General features: G+C 47.5%; 5 protein-coding genes across 5 annotated transcripts; 2 read left to right on the forward strand and 3 right to left on the reverse strand.

Moving 5' to 3' along the window:
- Positions 1-170: 170 nt before the first annotated feature.
- M431DRAFT_6703 (hypothetical protein) lies at positions 171-1,199 on the reverse strand (the record flags this gene model as incomplete). Its single annotated transcript, XM_024921721.1, has 1 exon — positions 171-1,199. The coding sequence occupies one exon, from the start codon at positions 1,197-1,199 to the stop codon at positions 171-173; it is 1,029 nt and encodes a 342-aa protein (XP_024772801.1).
- Positions 1,200-1,517: 318 nt separating this feature from the next.
- On the forward strand, positions 1,518-2,334 carry M431DRAFT_88636 (hypothetical protein; the record flags this gene model as incomplete). The annotated part of the gene is made up of 3 exons (XM_024923934.1): positions 1,518-1,604; positions 1,683-1,869; positions 1,967-2,334. The coding sequence occupies 3 exons, from the start codon at positions 1,518-1,520 to the stop codon at positions 2,332-2,334; spliced, it is 642 nt and encodes a 213-aa protein (XP_024772802.1).
- A 2,042-nt stretch (positions 2,335-4,376) lies between these two features.
- M431DRAFT_6705 (hypothetical protein) lies at positions 4,377-5,208 on the reverse strand (the record flags this gene model as incomplete). Its single annotated transcript, XM_024921723.1, has 2 exons — positions 4,377-4,708; positions 4,776-5,208. The coding sequence occupies 2 exons, from the start codon at positions 5,206-5,208 to the stop codon at positions 4,377-4,379; spliced, it is 765 nt and encodes a 254-aa protein (XP_024772803.1).
- Positions 5,209-5,875: 667 nt separating this feature from the next.
- On the reverse strand, positions 5,876-7,330 carry M431DRAFT_483300 (hypothetical protein; the record flags this gene model as incomplete). The annotated part of the gene is made up of 7 exons (XM_024916113.1): positions 5,876-6,127; positions 6,220-6,244; positions 6,312-6,574; positions 6,641-6,855; positions 6,909-6,996; positions 7,054-7,218; positions 7,328-7,330. 7 exons carry the CDS (start codon positions 7,328-7,330, stop codon positions 5,876-5,878), a joined length of 1,011 nt encoding a protein of 336 aa, XP_024772804.1.
- Positions 7,331-8,554: 1,224 nt separating this feature from the next.
- M431DRAFT_6707 (hypothetical protein) lies at positions 8,555-11,883 on the forward strand (the record flags this gene model as incomplete). The annotated part of the gene is made up of 2 exons (XM_024921725.1): positions 8,555-9,127; positions 9,175-11,883. The coding sequence occupies 2 exons, from the start codon at positions 8,555-8,557 to the stop codon at positions 11,881-11,883; spliced, it is 3,282 nt and encodes a 1,093-aa protein (XP_024772805.1).
- Between the last annotated feature and the right edge of the window lie 159 nt (positions 11,884-12,042).

Consider the following 12,042-nt stretch of genomic DNA (forward strand, 5'->3'; position numbering starts at 1 on the left):
CAAACGCGGAGATTCTGGCCTTGCTCACAGCCACATCGTCCTCCCCTGAACGCTGTGGCTTGATTTCTTTTGTGCATAGAAGGGGGAAAAGAGGTTTTTAAAGTTCTTACTGAGCAAATGGGAAGACAAAATAACCGGCGCCTCTTCCATATCTCTTCCTCCCCCATCGCTTATACAGGCTCAGAAGAATAAGTCTGGATCCAACTTGAAGCCTGTTCCAAGAATCTCGCTCCATCCGACTTTTCCTCCACGCCGCTCAGCAGCGCCAGCCTCGTAGCCTCGACCCCTTCTCGACAACCCTGGTCACACCAAGGCCTCGCAGCAATGTTTCTAAAAAAGTACCAGACGGACTCATTCCGCCAGTGAAATGAAGCCGCCAGCCTCGTCGCCTCGCTAACAACCGACCCAGCGAATTCCGGGTGCCGGTCCAGGAAGAACATGAGGAACGCCCACCCGGAGATGTCATCGTGGTGGGCCATGGCCCATTTCTTCGCCGCGTCCAGCATGCCCGGGAGGTTCTCTCCTCGCATGCCCGAGAGGTTGTCCCCTCGCGACGCCGTCTCGGACACGGCCTTGGTCAGGTACCGCGCGTGAAGCCAGGCGTAGTAGTTGCGTGGGTGTCGCTCGGCGGCTACCGAGATGACTCTTTTCATGGTGTCTGTAGCGTCTATCGCGAGGCCGTGATCTTGGAAGCGCTGCATGAGCCATTGGCGATGGCTCCATAGTGTGGGCGATTTTGTATGGCGATGAAGACGACTTGTAAGAAGGCTGTCTATGAGGTACTGTTCGTCGTGAAATCTTGACTTAATGTCTGTGCCTGACTTGATTGCGTCTTGGAGTAGTCTCTTCCTCGTGTTTGCAGCGGTAAGATGTTCAGGGTCCATCAAGAGCATCACACCTGTCGCTCTCAACACAAGTCCATGCCCATTGGTTTCATCCCGCAATCCTTCCACATGTTTTTGAAGTATCCTGCGGGCATAAAGAAAAGCTTGCACCAATCGTAGCTTCGGCACCGCTATTGCTGGTCCATCTTGTAGGAGTATCGTCTGTCCATCAACCATGTGGCTTCGCCCCAGCATTTCAATCTCTAGCAACTCCGGCAGTCGCTGCGACAGGGCATCTGCAATTCTGGTAAAAACCTGCTCATGGTCGCCTTGCCTGATTGCCCTCTTAACATCGTCATCCAAAGCTCTCGACATTTGAAAGCCCCAAGTCGTTTTGTCGATTCAACGCGTGTTTTTGTATCGCTTTCAAGGTTAGTGCAGGGTAAGTGCATGGTGGAGTCGGCACAGCTGGCGAGGCACGGCAGACAGCCCACATGCAATAGCTCGGGGTTATGACATACGTCGTCTTGTCCAGCTGGCCAAAGTCAAGCTGCAGAGTCACCTGTTCCAACATTTCACCACGAGCCACAAGCAGAGCAGAGCTTCGCCTTTGCCGCAGTTTGAGAGAAAGCGGCAGGCTGGAGATCAGCATCACTTTCTACACTTTTCGCAAGCTATTTCGACGCCGCCAACATGGCTCACCTTATGCTCATTGTGTTCCTCGTCGAGGCCACCGTGAGCTTCATCAACGCAGTCGGTGCAGCAAAGATTAACGACCTGGTACGACTCAGCCATAGCCCCTGAGACATCTTGCGTACAATTTTCTTAGGATATCTTGTGCTAATAGTCTTTGCGCAGCTCTGGACCCTCATCAACTTCCTCCCCGTGCCGACCTCCAAAGCCGCCGCCGAGCAACGAAAAGTCCAAGCCGATTATCTTGCTGTGCGGCGGGAGATGAATGCCACGAGCAGCCAGGACGAATTTGCAAAGTGGGCAAAGCTGAGGCGCAAGCACGACAAGCTCCTCGAGCAGCTTGAGGCATCGAGTGCGTACAATCTCTTGCCATCCCCGAGACATTATATCTCTCCCTTGGTACCTACGACCGAAATACTGACCGGTGTTCCGTGCGTTTACGTGTGTAGAAAAGGGACTTGAGTCCGCCCGCTCCAGGTTCGACAGCGCCCTCACAGCCTTGCGCTTCCTCCTTACTCGCGCGCCGCAATACATTATTCCCTTCTGGTACGCTACCGAGCCCATGTTCTGGCTGCCGCATGGCTGGTTTCCCTACTACGCCGAGTGGATCATCTCGTTCCCGCGTGCTCCCCTGGGGAGCGTCAGTATCGCATCGTGGCAGCTCGCTTGCGCAGGCATCGTCACGTTGTTGAGCGACATCCTGACCTTCATCTTCAAGCTCGTTTTGGGCTCAAAGCAGCCAGAAACGCCTGTCAAGACTCCTACCGAGGAGAAGAGCAAGGAGACGAGTACTACGGACGAGAAGAAGACTTCATAGATGGCGCTAGAGGCAGTTTGATAATAGAGAGAATAACCCTACGCCCCACGTGGTCTCGACATTGCGAAACAACGAGAGAAAACAAAAGGAAATTGTGTGGAAGAATGTATCTCGTAGAATTTTGACGCAAAGTTCCTCATTGCAAACGCTGAGACTTTGTAACACGACAGAGAAAAGGGTTTATATAGGCATCATATTGACTCTGGCGACCACGGAGAAAAGAGGATCGCTAAAGCTTCGAATGTGCCACCAAAGAAGGAAGAAAAAAAAATTTCACGAGTCGCACGAGGCACGAGATCGGTCAAGCGCAAAGGGGGAAACATGTATATCTCATTGATGAAGATACTGCTGCTAGCTGTAATAGTGCTGATAACTTCGAGTATCAGGCGCACAAAAATGGCTGAAACGAATTTGCAAAGAAGAGAGGAAGAAATTGAAGGTGATGGAGGAAGCAAGGAATTGGGAAAACGGAAAAAAATTCTAGATTCATAGGTAAAAGTTGGCGGGGCACCGGCAATAGTTAAACCCGTTCCCGTCCCCACTCAATGCCAAACGCTCCAAACACTCCCTCAGCCAAACACCAGAGGGTATATTGAAACCAAGGATACACATTCTGTGTATGGCGATCAATTAAATATCACATCTCTTGATCTTTTCATTTGCAATGAATTTCTCCAGTGCTTCCATCCATGTGGCAGGGAGTTGTTTTGCTAAACACTACCTAGGCTTACTTGAGACACCTGGTAATGATTCCGTGACGTTTCCTGGGGTACAATGTTCTGGAATGCCTTGACGTAGGAAGTCTGTGCTCACTGACCGGACATTTCTTCGCGTGGTATTTATGTAGCCTCAACGGCGACTTCAAGTGCTTACTGCCGTTTGTCTCCACCAGTTGGGCTTCCAGACAACCGCCCTTGCTGATGGAGATCACGGGTGTGAAAGGTCTGATGTTGTTATACTGCAAGCCTGCGCATGTATGTGGTAGAATTCTGTTGTTACTCTCTTGGAAGTCGCGTCTAGATTGGAGAAGGTGTCTTCCTTCAACCATCTTGGGGTAGGCGGAATACTAACCCTGGAACTATGTGTCTGTGTGTGAAGGTCGATCTCATTGTCTGTGATATGGAACAAGAAGATTTAGAGATGTATTGTCTGTGATATGGAACGAGAAGTTTTAGAGATGTGCTGTACTCGACGTGGCTGTAACGACTAGCCTGGCATGCTTGAGTGTAAGCTGAATGTGGCTATAGTTCAATTCCTGTGGTTTCTATGGCTACACAGGCCGATGCCTTCCCCTACTGGTTGCGCTAGAGGGTGCTGGTCGAGCAAGAGATATGGCGTGTCATAAACAATAGCTCTTTGAGCATTAATATGCTTTAATGTGGTCCAAAATGCATGACACCCAGTTGTGGAAACGAAACGCCACCGATCTTGCGTGCATTTAAGGCAGCACATTGTAAGCGGCAGTACATGTTTGGTAGACATGGCATCAACAAAGCAGTGGCGTCACAATAGGATCCCGCCAATCCTATTCCTTCTGTCACCCTGTTGCGCCAATTACATATACGTTACTATAGGAAACAGACAAGGATAGGGGTGGTTGGAGAGCGCCGGGAGTAGGGCTGAACCAAGAGCCATGTTTGTTTCATACACTTAGGGCCTTGGATGCCACACGCGACCGGCATCTCTCATGAAACAAAAGGATCAGGATCATGCCGCTAAGAATACAATGCTTCTTTTGTATGCCGATTTATGGTGTGCACATGGAAGAGACACAGATCTGCAGTGCTATGTAACTTGAAGTGTTTAAGTACTGACGAATTGGATACACACTGAAGGTGTTGCAAATTCCTCTACTTGGAAAAAAAATGCTCAGCTTTCTGATATAACGGATCACTTGAATGAATTGATATACCTGTATAAACATAAATCGGCATAGCGTTGAACTTGAAAATAACAAGAAAAGATCCACTCCAATATGATAGGTCTTAGCCCGTACATGAGTTTCACATACGGAATACATGATATGATTTCCAGAATTCTCCTTATAGCTTAGAATGCCTTAGCCCAATAGCGGGAGGTGTAACATTCTTGCCTTTGTCACTCTTCCTCGGCCTCCACATCAAATATAGTGGTTCAGATAAAAAGTCCTCCATCAAATCCCTGGTCTCATCGCTCGGGTTCTCAACTTTCATTGGGAAATTAATGACGTTCAACAGGATAGACCCGGCTCTTTCGAGCGTTCCCCTGCTCAGTTGGACGCACTCGGTATATCCCTCGACGTCAAACTCGTCAAGTATGGATTCATATTTGCCGGTAAGAAGTGGTGCAGCGTGAAGGCTGCGATATTCAGGGAGGATCCACATGGCTTGACCATCTACATAATTGAAAAGCCCAAGAGTCAGTAAAAACTCGTCAGTGTAAAGACCAAGGCGGCGACTTACAGATATGCTCTCGTCCTTGCATTGCTCGGCGGTGCCATACATCTAATTGTCCATATAATTGCTCAGACATCAACCGGAGCTGTGACCCCGGCTCAAATCCGTAATGAGGAGTGTCAGGCATATTCCTTGGATTCTCTTCGTCCTTCCAATGAGTCACGCAGCAACCTCCCACAATGAGCGGTGGTGACTTTTCTGTGTCGACGAGCTTGAACCACATCTGTCCGGGACTAGTCCGTGCAGCAGCAAGGTACTGAGCCTTCTTCACTGCAAAAGCTGCAGCTTCTTTTGGGCCGCCTTCGCCAATGTGAGGGAATGTGACTACCATTGGGGCTTGTCTTGGAATGCTCCATGATTTCCAAAAACTGCCAAAGACTCCATCCCAGTCTTTATCAAGATCAACAGGAAGAACTTTGAGATTGCTTAGAGAAGGCATGATGAGAATGAAAGAAAATTGTTGTCAAGTTGTATAAGACTCGAGAGCTTGTAGAATAGCCATTAAAGAGAGATGCGATGCCATCTATTTATATAGCGATTCTTTAGGCATTGAGGTTGAAGACTTGCTCCGCCTCTCGAAAAAATACCACAATGAGATTCGAGCGTTCATCCAATGTAACATCTTGTTGTTTTAGGTACGTGTTGCTAGTTTAGTAACTGCTTCTGTGATGATTCTTACACACATCAGGTAAAGCGGACCGATTCGTCCTACATTTGCTGAAGCTGAAGGTGACGGGCCCCTGTCAGAGTGCCTAATTAGTGGAGAAGCCGTTGTGGCTTTCAACGCATTCGGTCAGACCGGTGGATTTTCACCGTACGAATGGCAAGTCGATAGCAACACGGATTAGACCTGCAGACGCTAGGTAACCCAGCAGATGTTACCTATTTCTACTTCAGCTCGGTGAAGAGACGAGCTGATCTACGAGCTGACCTGGCTGTTCTCAATCCTAACTGGTGCATCTCTCAACTCAAGATTAGGCAGTGCAAGGCAGTGGTACGGAGTCAAGGACAGCCAATCGTTCAATTCAAAGATGCTGGCTGAAAATCCCCCACTAGCTATATGTGTACTAGCAAGCACTCCAGCAATTGTCCAATAACGAGCAGAGTTACAAGTTCGCTTTTACAGCAGCAACTTCCTCGTCCAGAGGCAAGATGTGCGGAAGTGGTCCAACGGGAGTAATTGAAAGAGGGTTGATGGGGGTATGGCTCTTGGTGTAGTGATTTTTAATGTGCAGGAAGTTGGTGGTTTCTTTGAAGCCTGCGACATTCCAGTAGAGGTTTCGCAACCATTTGTGAATGTGCGGGTAGCCAGAGCGGATGTCTCGAATGTTGCACTTGAAGTGTTGGACATAGACAGGCTGCATAACTGTTAGCAGCGTGTTCATGTATTATCTTTGCATTTACCTCTGAGAGATAGAATGAATAAGAGAAAAATATTGATACCACATACATCAAACCGAATAATTGTGACATAGCTGTGATATTCATGTCAGCATTTGCTTCGTCTATCCCAAGAACAGAGACTTTTGATCGGTAACTTACAGTCTAACATCGACCTCTGTAAGATTCTTGCCAAACCAGAAAGGGCCCTCAGTAGATGCCAAGTGCTTTTCGCACTTATCCAAGGCCTCGAAAAGCTCGGTAACGGCACGCTCATAAGCTTCTTGCGTCGACGCAATGCCGCATTTATACACGCCGTTGTTGATGTTATCGTAGTGCCAAGAATGGGCCTCGTCTATCTGGCTCTGGAGTGCTTCGGGGTATAGAACGACCTTGCGATACTTTTCGTCGATGATGTCGTCAAACTGGTAGTGAATAGATGTCAGCTTGTGTTATATCCATCGATCGAGAAAGAGTCATTGGAAACGAACCTCTGTGCCAAACATGCGGAGGATCTCGCTACTCTCATTGTTTACAATCACTTTTTGGATCTTGTCATACAACACCGGAACACTGAATCGGGCTTGGTAATCGGGGTCAGTCTCGTAGTAGACTTGTCGTAGATGAGTAAAGCCCTCGTGAAGCGGGTCTGGTATGACATTCTCTCCTTCGGCGTCCGTATCCTCGGGAGTTGCAAAGCGCCACCCTGCAAAATGATTAGTTGTTTGTAGTATCTTAGGGTCGATAGCTGCTACTTACCACCGTCCTTCAAATACCAGTGCACAGATGTGAATGGGATGATGTCTTCTAGACCCTTGAGTTTTCGAGCAATCAAAATTCGATGCGCCTATAAAATACATGAGCTTTGGAATGGAAATATTGGAACCGTGAAAAGATGGCATACCCATGGACAAGCATAGCTGACATAGAGGTGATATCTGCCTTTCTCTGCTGGAAATTTGGTTCCAGGTTCTTTGGAGACTTTCTCGCGGAGGACGGCAGGAGGACGCTGGAAGTTGCCAGACTTGTCGGAAAAGCTCTTCCAGTTACTAGTGATATTGCCGTTAGACTGTTTCAATCGTGGAAGTATTAGCAACGTTCTCTATTGTGGCATGTCCATCAATGTACTAGATGTAAGCCGAACATCTCATCGCGCGGAGCGATATCATGATACTTACCATTTTGGCGCGAATGATTCACAATGAATAGACACAATTGCCACAGGAAAAGAAAAGCTCTACTATTTCATCCAGCAAGAGGGGAAACAAAGCGGCATATGAGTGCCTGAATGTATTCTCTCTTATTCACCCTTATAAATCAGCTGCGCGTGCTTACTCATGCCGCGCGGTAAATCGCATCACACCAGAATCGTGTTCTACTAGCAAATCGGGGAAGCTACTCCATAACCTGAGCATATTCATTGGTGAAGTTTATGTAGTAGACGCTTTGTAATGCCGTTTTTAGGAAGTGGACCAGACTAGAAACATGCCAAAATCGGTAAATCGATCCGCCTCTCAAGTTAGCGTTACAGGGCGTAGCTTAGATGCTTGATGCTCGATGGGCATTTATAATAGTATAATGGCAGAAGCTCGTGGCTTTACTCTTTTAGAGAATTCTTGCCCAAATTAACACTTGGAAAGCTCAGCTCTAGTGGTCAAGTGATTTCATTAGGCTCTGAGAGTAAATTTATTGAAGGAGTCCATAGGAACTGCATCTTTAACAATGCCTATAGCTTGAACAGCTGTAGGCATGGACTTGTAAAGGCCAATTGGATACAATGCTCAAAGGTTTATGAAGGTTAATCTCTAATAGTTATAATCCCGCCAATTGTGCTAATCACAAGTCCCATGAGGCACAAGTTGTATGCTGTTTGTGTATAAGAGTCTTAATCAGCGGAGCTGGAGATTGAAGTATGGAGTAGGCAATCCCTACATTAACAAGAATTCATCTGTGCCTCACGCGGATTGTGAAACCTCTTTCGCTTACTGTTATTCCGATATTTTCCCTACCTATGGGAGCGGCAGAGTCCGCTTCCCCGCTTGTCCTGTAGGCTGTAACATTGAGCCTTGTGTTCCTAACATTGATCATATCGTTCCCCAAGGCAATAGACGTCAGCTCAAGCCTAGAAACATAGTTAAGCAACTAAATCAAGAAAAGAAAGGAAGGAAAAAGTCCAGTTCAGCATCGAACAAGACCGATCTGTTGTCAGGTTGCAAGTGAGTAATGGTCCATTGTCTGGTTAGAACAAAACAGCTTAGCCTTGTCGCGCGCCCGATGTAAGCGCTGCTATGGAACAACAGGACAAGCCATCATTCTGGAGCCGCATTTCGAACGCAAAGCATGTCCAGTCCTCCAATAAGTCGGGTCAGTTTCAGGCTACAGCTCCATCGTTGTCAGCGGCAGCAATGAGCGCCGGTAATAGCCAGCGGAAAGGCCGGTTTGGAAAGGGACGATTCTCATCACTCTTCTTGGGAAGAGATAAAGGGGAAACTGACAAGAGTCGCAACTATTCAAATGAATCCTTTATTGAAGAGGACAGATCTGTCACAGTCAGGTCTGGATCTTTGATTGAACACGACGGAGAAAATAGAAAACTCCCCGAAGCCGACCCTGACCCTTGGATTGAGGCGTACGAAAAGTTGCGAAACGACGAGAAAGAAGAAAAGCTCGTCAATGCGTACGAAAAGATACTCACTAACCGCGCTAATGCGACCATATCGGGCACTCGATATGCCGAGGATGATATCCAGGCGGATGCTCCCAACCAATTCGAAGGCCTAACTGAGGCCGACAGGGTCGATATGATGAAGGCTACTCTAAGTCCGGTGTTGGAAAAAGCCAGGCAAGAGAAAACTTGGAAAAATGTTGCCCTATATGCCGACGCACTCATCGCAAATGTTGGTAAAGGGGTTGGAGATGCTCTGCAAGCCCATCCACCGGCGGCCATGGCCTGGTCAGGCATCTGCCTCTTGCTTCCGGTAAGTGCCCTCATCTGCTGATCGCATCCCCGTACTAACTGAATCAGATCATTGTGAAACCAATTAAGGAAGAAGGAAAAGTGACTGAGGGGCTAGAATATGTAATGAACCGCATGGAATGGTACATCCCACTGACCAAAGTGGTCTTGCAGCGGGAGTGGCCAGATAATGTCGCCCTTCAACAGCACCGAAGCAGCCTCAGAGACAATGTCATCACCCTGTTCACATCTCTTTTAAAATTTGAAATGGAATGTGCTTGCCGGGCTTACAGCACACATCCAGTCGTCCGCGTCCTTGGAGACATTGTTAGCCTGAGCGGCTGGGGAGACAAGCTAGAGGATATCAAAAAGCACGGAGAAGCAATTGAAAAGGATCTCCAGAGTTATGGAATAAACACATTGACGGAGTATTCCTTACAAACAGCGTCAAACACCAAGGATATCCTGGCTGAAGTCAAGAAATTTAACGAAGCTGCCACTAGAGCTGAAACAACGAGGGCTGCTGAGAGGAGAGACGATCTGGTAGGGCTCGTTTCGCGATTCGGAGCCACCACGTACCGCGACCAAATGGAATTCAACCCTCAAAGGCACCCAGGTACTTGTGAGTGGTTTTGCAGACACCCAAAGTATACATCGTGGCTAAATTCCACCAAAAACGAATTGCTTCTCGTCACGGCCGAACCAGGCTGCGGCAAGTCGGTACTGGCCCGATTCTTGGTCGAAACAGAGTTGCCGTCTCAGCGAGAAGACGCAGTTATTGGATACTTCTTCTTCAAAGATAATTCGGTGCAAAACAATTTGATAAACGCACTGAGCGCCATTCTTCATCAGCTCCTCAATCTCTGCCCAGATGTTCTCGATACTCTAGGGACAAAGATCAAGAAGTTGTCGCCCGAGTTGCTAAAAGACTGTGGCCATTTATGGGGGCTTATCGAGGACGCTTGCGAGAACCTCTCAGAGAGAACTGTATTTTGCGTTTTCGACGCATTTGATGAGTGTAATAGCGACGGCCGTGAAAGACTGGTGCGTTTGCTCGCCTCTCATCAGTTTAGCAAGAGGCGTATACGATTCTTAATTACAAGCCGGGGCTATCCAGCAATTGTAGGCTCGTTCCGATCTATTGCTGAGAATCTTGTGCGTCTAGAAGGGGAAGAGAAGAGTGAGAAAGATCAGTTGCAGAATGAGATCGACATTGTTTTCCGCCACCGCGTTGAGAGTCTGATTGAAGACAGAAGGCTAGGCCAAAGGGTATCTAAGCTGCTTTATGAACGACTTCACACGAAGGGAAAAGGGCAGCGGACATATCTCTGGGTTCGTCTCGTCTTCAAATTCCTAGACAACAATTATCCACTGAATCTGGATGGGTGGAGAGACCTTTTGGGTCAGCTCCCCGAGGATGTTCCTGGAGCTTACGAAAAACTGTTATCCAACGTCAGCAGTACCGATCGCAGGCATGTCGAGACACTTTTGCGTCTCATCTATGTCGCTAAGGAGCCTCTGAGTATGAGTGCAGCAAACGTAGCTGTTAATATTCGCGGCAAATACTCGCTAGACTCTTTAGAAGATCTTGGTTTATCAGATGAAAACGCTTTTAAGGAATGGGTCATTAACACATGCGGATTTTTCATTACCGATTATGATGGCAAACTATTCTTTATACACCAAACGGCGAAAGAGTTCCTTTCACCGGTAATGCAGACCTCAGTGGACAGGAACACCGACGAAAATAAAAAAGGCTTCTCGTTTCAGACGATATCTTCAAGCACTGAGCTTTTACCAAAGAACGCTGTTAAATGGAGAGGTTCAATAAACACCGAGGAAGAGGCTCATTTCGTAATGACTGAATGCTGCTTAGCCAACCTATCGATATACAGGCAACGCCCAGAAACAAAGGAACTTGAAGAGCTCATTGAAGATGCATGGGAGCATGATCAAACAGTATATGACGATGGTATAAGGGAATTCAGACGCCGATTGGGCATTTCCGACGATTTCTTTGATTACAGCTCAAAGTATTGGTCGAACCATTTCCGAGCAGCAAAACTTCACCTTGTAGATATGTCCGCAGATGGTGTGGAGATTGGGGATACTCATGGAATCGCAAAGCAGTCATTATTTCAAGCGTACCGATTAATAATGACATATCCTACACGTTCCGCATGGTTGTTGTCACCTGATGTGATGGCAGAAATTAAATTCCTCATGAAGCGACACCGTTCCGGACGTCTCCTAACGAAAGAAGACTCTCTTTACATTGGGAGATTTGGCAAGGGTTCGAATGACTTGGAAGTCTGGCCTTCAACAACTCTCTTCTCTGTCCGATGTTCACCAATCGTTTTCGCCTGCCTTCTAGGCTTCCCTTTGTTCATACAAGAATGGCTTTCAGACAACGCCCAGAAAAACGCAGCGCAAGTTCTTGAACATAAATACCGCGCGTACAGTAGTGAGGCTGAGACACAACTTGCCCTGGCGAACGCAATTGTCTCAAATTTTGGAACTAACCGAGAGAGAGAATGCTGTATCTCTGAAATTCTAAGCTACGAGGCGAAATTCGCACTCGATAACTTCTCCAGGCTTGAGCGTCTTCTTAGGTTTGGGGATGAGATACTCGACGCGTTATCTGGATATGTCGACGAAGTTGGAATGAGGATACTGGCTCGTGGCCAGTTGAAGAAGTTTAAGGCAATGACAAGGCCTGAAGACAAGCTTGACGAGGAGTGTGTAAAGAGAAAGCCTAGAAGAGCGGAAACTACTTGAGCTCCTGTAGGATAAGCCGGCACTCAGTTGGGAGAAAAGTAACTGTTAACGTACGGCAGCAAGCGAAGGTCAGAAAAAGCGAGACCGCAAAATGAATACGCACATACATCCAGTAATATGAGTACCTGAGCAACTCAGCACTCGAACTTTAGTATAAAC

The sequence above is a fragment of the Trichoderma harzianum genome, assembly GCF_003025095.1.
Source record: "Trichoderma harzianum CBS 226.95 unplaced genomic scaffold M431scaffold_8, whole genome shotgun sequence".
Lineage (NCBI taxonomy): Eukaryota > Fungi > Ascomycota > Sordariomycetes > Hypocreales > Hypocreaceae > Trichoderma > Trichoderma harzianum.